Source organism: Myotis davidii, unplaced genomic scaffold (genome assembly GCF_000327345.1).
Source record: "Myotis davidii unplaced genomic scaffold, ASM32734v1 scaffold197, whole genome shotgun sequence".
NCBI classification, from domain to species: domain Eukaryota; kingdom Metazoa; phylum Chordata; class Mammalia; order Chiroptera; family Vespertilionidae; genus Myotis; species Myotis davidii.
The window spans coordinates 3,098,119-3,104,202 of record NW_006291549.1 but is presented as its reverse complement, the minus strand read 5'-3'; the positions used below and the strand labels follow the sequence as shown (position 1 = coordinate 3,104,202).

Genomic DNA, 6,084 nt, shown 5'->3' with positions numbered 1-6,084 from the left:
ACACGAGCTCAAAAGGTTCGCCATCACTGCTCTATGCGGTCTCAAAGAGTAAGAGATCCTTCTTTATTACTGCTGCATAGTGATGTAAATGTACCACAGCTTTTTTTATCACTCATCTACTGATGGGCACTTGGGCTTCCTGTTTCCAGATCTTGGCTATTGTAAATAGCACTGCTATGAACATAGAGTGCATGTATTCTTTCCTATTGGTGTTTCAGGATTCTTAGGCTATATTCCAAGAATTGGGTCACTGGGTCAGATGGCAGTTCCATTTTTAATTATTTGCAGAAACTCCATGCTGTTTTCCATAGTGGCTGCCCCAGTCTGATTCCCACCAGCAGCATACTAGGGTTCCCTTTTCTCCACATCCTCTCCAGCACTTGTTATTTGTTGGTAGTAGCCATTCTGGCAGGTGTGAAGTGATACCTCATTGTAGTTTTAATTTTGTATCTCTGATGATTAGTGACTATTTTTTCATATGTCTCTTGGCCATCTGTTTGTCCTCTTTGGAGAAGTGTCTATTTAGGTCCTTTGCCCATTTTTTAATTGAATTGTTTGTCTTCCTTTTGTTAAGTCTTATGAATACTTTATATATTTTGGAAATTAACCCCTTATTAGATGTATCATTGGCAAATATGTTCTCCCATACAGTGGGATCTCTTTTCATTTTGTTGATGGTTTCTTTTGCTGTGCAGAAGTTTTTTATGTTGATGTAGTTCCATTTATTTTTCCCTTTGTTTCCATTGCCCTAGATGTGTCAGCAAACATATTGCTATGAGAGATGTCTGAGATTTTGCTGCCTAGAGTTTCTTCTAGGATTTTTATGGTTTCATGACTTATATTTAAGTCTTTAATCCATTTTGAAATTATTCTTGTGTATGGGTTAAGTTAGTGGTCTAGTTTCATTTTTTTTGCATGTATCCAATTTGTCCAACACCATTTATTGAAGAGACAGTCTTGACTCCATTGTATGCTCTTGCTTTCTTTGTGAAATATTAATTGAGCATAATGGCTTGTGTTGATTTCTGGGTTCTGTTTTCCATTGTTCTCTGAGCTTCAGATTTTTTCTCTGCATAGTTGGGACATTGGATCATATATTCTTCTGGTTCCTTAGTTTTAAAATTCCATGATTCTAGTTTAGAGTCAACTACTGTTTTACTTTTTGGGGTTTCATTGAAAGGTCTTTACTACTCCCTTTACCATATGTCAGAAAACATCAAGATTTTTTCCTTTTACTTCTGCTTCTTTATCCTGGAGTGGAAAGATTTTATTATTTTTTAAAATTTCTTTATTGATTAAGTTATTACATATGTGTCCTTATCCCCACATTACCCCTCTATTCCCCCCCACTCATGTCCTCACCCCCCTGGTGTCTGTGTCCATTGGTTAGGCCTATATGCTTGCATATAAGTCCTTTGGTTGATCTCTCTCCCTTACCCCCACCCTCCCCTATCTTCCCTCTGAGGTTTGATGGTCTGATCGATGTTTCTCTTTCTCTGGATCTGTTTTTGTTCATCAGTTTATGTTCATTATATTCCATAAATGAGTGAGATCATGTGATATTTATCTTTCTCTGACTGGCTTATTTCACTTAGCATAATGCTCTCCAGTAAACTTTAGGGAGTTCTGAGAGATTAAAGCACCTCCTCCTCTTCCTCTTTGTTGCCCGTTGGCCCATCTAGGTTTGTGTCAGTGTCCTCCTGGGCAAGGTGGCCAAGGCAGCTCCTAAAGTGACACGCGTGTGAGAGCTGGAGAGGTCACATTTCTTTGGTTCATGGTTGTCAAGACTACTTTTAAATACCCCAAGTATGGTGGTTCCATAGACTTTCCTTCGGCACTATCTAGGCCAGTGGTTCTCAACCTTGGCTGCACATTAGAATCACCTGGGAATCTTTTTAAAATCCTGATTTCTGGGCCTCATCCTCCAGAAATTCTGTTTCTTTGTTATGGGGTGAGGCCACAACATTAATAACAAAGAAACAGAATTTCCGGAGGATGAGGCCCAGAAATCAGGATTTTAAAAAGATTCCCAGGTGATTCTAATGTGCAGCCAAGGTTGAGAACCACTGATCTAGGTCATAGAAACTGAGAATCAGCCTTTCCCCTTTTTGCTCTACTAATGTTAGAACAATTAATTTTCGTTGTAAATATCTTTCTTTCAGTAGTTTATCTTCCTGTACACTACCCAACGATTCATCCATCTGCTAAATAAATATGTCAGGCATTGGGCTAACCTCCAGAACACAGATGTCAGACTTGGTCTTTGTCCCTGAGCGACTCCTGGATAAAGACCAACAAGGAGATACCGTGGTGTTTGGTGACTTGAGAGGGATGTTCAGGGTGTGTGTGTACAGGTAAGAAAAGGAGGTGACCCCTTGAGCGAACTCAGGCAATGACATATTTACTTTGAACTAGGAGTTTTGATATTTCAAAGTAAGACAAGGTTTTAGTTAACTAGCAACAAATTAAATACATAAAATCTGCCCTATAAATACATATTAGACATAATTCCATTTAATGGAACATCAATGTCTGGATGCAAGCATTTTCTATACTAAAATCCCCTCTCATGATACCAATCACAATGTAGTATTTTGCCATTAAATTTATTTTTCTGTTGGAATAAGCCTTTACAGTATATTACAGTTTCAAAAAGTAACAATATAGAAAAGGGGTCATTATATAAAAGCAAAGTTTTTACTGATTTAAAAAACAAGGGCATTGGAGAGGAAAAATATTGCTATGTCTGTGGCGTCTGTTTCATTGCAAGTGCCTGGATCTGTTATCCTTAATAAAATCTTGACTTTTCTGTCAGAGTGTGGGTGAATAAAATATATCTGCAGAGATATTTTTGGTAGTCAGCACAATTCTTACCTTTTGATTTGAGGTTTGTAGGAATCCTAAAATAGGGTACTAATTGGCTCAGATTGAAATCTCAGATAATTGGATGGATTGTGAGCACAGAAATGGTAATAGTAGGTAATGTTTTTATCCTGTAGGAGATGGTTATTTGTTTACTATGAAACACAACAATTTATCTCAAGTGGACAGAAGATTAAAGCACTCAACTTATGTTCCTATAATTAGGAGCTATTTTATTAAATATACTAGAGGCCTGGTGCACAAAATTCGTGCGGGGGGGGCGGAGAGGGGAGTTAGGCCTGATTGCCCCTAACTGCCCTCCCTTACAGCCTCATGGCCCCCAAATGCCCTCCCCTGCTGGCCTGATGCCCCCAAGTGCCTTCTCTGCTGGCCGGATCGCCTACAACTGCCCTCCCCTGCTGCGACCCGCCTCCTCCACGTGAGGTGGTGGAGACACCAGAACCGGCCTCATCCGCACCACACAGAGCCACGGGACCCCCCCAAGCTTCACCTTGCAGAACGGCCACCGGGCCCCACCTCCACTGTGCGTGTGGTCCTCTTGTGGTGACCATCTTGACATTGCCGTGTGAGGGCGTTGCAAAGGGTGCGATGCCACCTAGGCTTTTATTATATAGGATATGATATAAATACATGTTCATCTTTGAGTATTAAATGCCAACAATGTGCATTTTGAGAAAGGAAGTCTAAATTTTATTCAGCGTATTTAGTGCTGTGGAATTCAGATATTGATAGTATAAGGACTAAATATTCGACAGATTTCCTAGTAAATAATTAGGAAAGCCTAAAATATTTGTCATGAATTTACATTTATGATCACAAAAGTAAAATGTAAATTGACAAGTTTATGTCTTCTTATGGCGTTTCAAGATAGAAATTTACAAATGAAAAGAAAATAGAAATATCTTTAAAGGAACTTGTTTATATGCAGTTGTAGTCATGTGAACAATACAGGTGTCGATCATTCTCTTTGGGGGTTGGTGAGTTGAAGAGAGGTACCCAGTAACAACTCTGGTGGCAGCAACATTTACTTAGATGGTTGAACTTATTAGCTAATTTTTGCCTTGAAAATAGCTTTAGAGTAGAGAGTGATGAATTCTCTGTATGTTTGTTTCTCTCCCTCTTTAGTTCCTTCTCTCCTCCCCTATGCATTGCCCCAGAGTGGTGTGTATTTTAGTTTTTGTAATTAAAATCAGTTCAGTGTAAAAAGTTTTACAATAATTCCATGCCATTCCTTCATATAACTAAGTAGGAAATCACTCATGGAGTTTTGTTGATGTGCTAGTGTCTGATGACTAGAGGTTTGTAAGGATTGTATATGGGCACACAAATAATTGATACACTCCTTGGTTTTTGAGAGCTCAAATAGTTGCCCATTATCCAGCAATTAGTAGAATAATAAGGTTCATTTATTACAGCATTCAAAATGAAAAGCTCACTATAAAGTATAATGGCAAATTATTATTATCACCTGCATAATGAGACATAGAGTTTATTTAATCATTCATATATCTATTCAGTCATTCATTCAATAAATGTTTATTGAGTGCCTACTGTGTGCCAGGCAGGTTATGAGGTACTAGGGATGTAGCAGTGAACAAGACAGAGAAGGTCATGAACTTGATAGATGAGATAGACAATAAACAAATGTGCCAACTACAGATAACGGTAAGTAATGAGAAGGGCATATGGAGTGGTGAGAAGAACTGAGAGAGGAGAGGGGAGCGGGGTGTATTTTAGGTATAAATGATCAGCAGAAGTCTTTCTAAAGAGGCAGCAATTGAGGTGAGACCTGAAAGAATAAAGGCGCCAGATGTAAAATGTGAATGTGGTTTCAGGGAGTCAATGGCATGTAGTACACCACTTGTGTGCAAAAATGATAATCAGAATTGACCCAGGAGCCAATGAGGAAAGACAGTAGCCTGACCCCAGAGCACAGACTTGGAGTACCCTGTTGGGTCAGGTGTGGAGCCCTAATTGCTCGGTGATTGGGAGGCCTCAGGGGAGGGCCTGGGCCAGCTGAGTTGGTACTCAGAGGACTCGGGGGCCACACCATTTAACTGTTAATGCAGGGAAGTATTTAAACAAGTAATAGGGCACATGTAACGGCTGAACATCAGCCATGCTTGTGTGTAATGTGTTTTTATTGATTTTAGAAAGGAAGGGGAGAGGAAGAGAGAGAGAGAAACATCAATGATGAGAGAGAATCATTAATAGGCTGCCTCCTGCACGCCCACAATAGGTATCAAGCCTGCAACCTGGCATGTGCCCTGGCCAGGAATTGAACCATGACCTCCTAGTTCAGTGATGGTGAACCTATGACACGCGTGTCAGAGGTGACACGCAAACTCATTTTTTTGGTTGATTTTTCTTTGTTAAATGCCATTTAAATATATAAAATAAATATCAAAAATATAAATCTTTGTTTCACTTTGGTTGAAAATATAAAAAAATTTCTATATGTGACACGGCACCAGAGTTAAGTTAGGGTTTTTCAAAATGCTGACACGCCGAGCTCAAAAGGTTTGCCGTCACTGTCCTAGTTCATAGGTCAATGCTCAACCACTGAGCTATGGTGGCCGAGTGCTTATCTGTAATTTTATGATCCAAGGAATTTTGACAATTAACCAGTTGCAATTACAGATCATTGAAAACATTTGGCGACTTTTCATAGTTCAGTAGAAAAAAGGAAGGGTTACATTTCTGTCTTCGATGCTAGCAGTCATGGATTCACAGTCTGGGTCACATTTTGAGAAGGTAGCATTATCAAACTGGATGTGACCTTCTCAAGAAGGCAACCAGCCTAATTCCATGTGTTTTTACAGGCGGCATCATTGTCCACATCTCCCTACGAAGATTTACGATAAAACAGAGAAACCATGTCTTCTCTCCGAATACACCGAGAACTACCCTATCTATCACTCGTACCTGCCCAGAGAGTCCTTCAAGCCCAAGAGGGAGTACCAGAAAGGGTCCATACCAATGGAAGGCCTGAGCACATCGAGGTGAGGGCAGGGGTATGCATGTGTGAACGTATAATTAACGGGGTAATGCGTGACACTAATGTACAATTGAATGTAGTGATGTTCAATACTGCATTAAGGTGCACCATCGACATATGCTGTTACTGTCTTAATGTTAATTTGCTCTATCTCTGAAAATCCTGCATGGATTAATCTGTCCAGTTTTCCCCATCTCCTCTTA

At 39.8% G+C, this 6,084-nt stretch overlaps 1 protein-coding gene across 1 annotated transcript in view; it reads left to right on the top strand.

Annotated features, from left to right (window-relative positions):
• Positions 1-2,247: 2,247 nt before the first annotated feature.
• SAXO1 (stabilizer of axonemal microtubules 1) overlaps positions 2,248-6,084 on the top strand; it is a 23,618-nt gene continuing 19,781 nt past the window's right edge. The window contains exons 1-2 of the mRNA XM_006764943.2: positions 2,248-2,354; positions 5,706-5,885. Of these exons, the coding sequence (XP_006765006.2) occupies positions 2,248-2,354; positions 5,706-5,885 (287 nt within the window). The remainder of the gene's footprint in view (positions 2,355-5,705; positions 5,886-6,084) is intronic.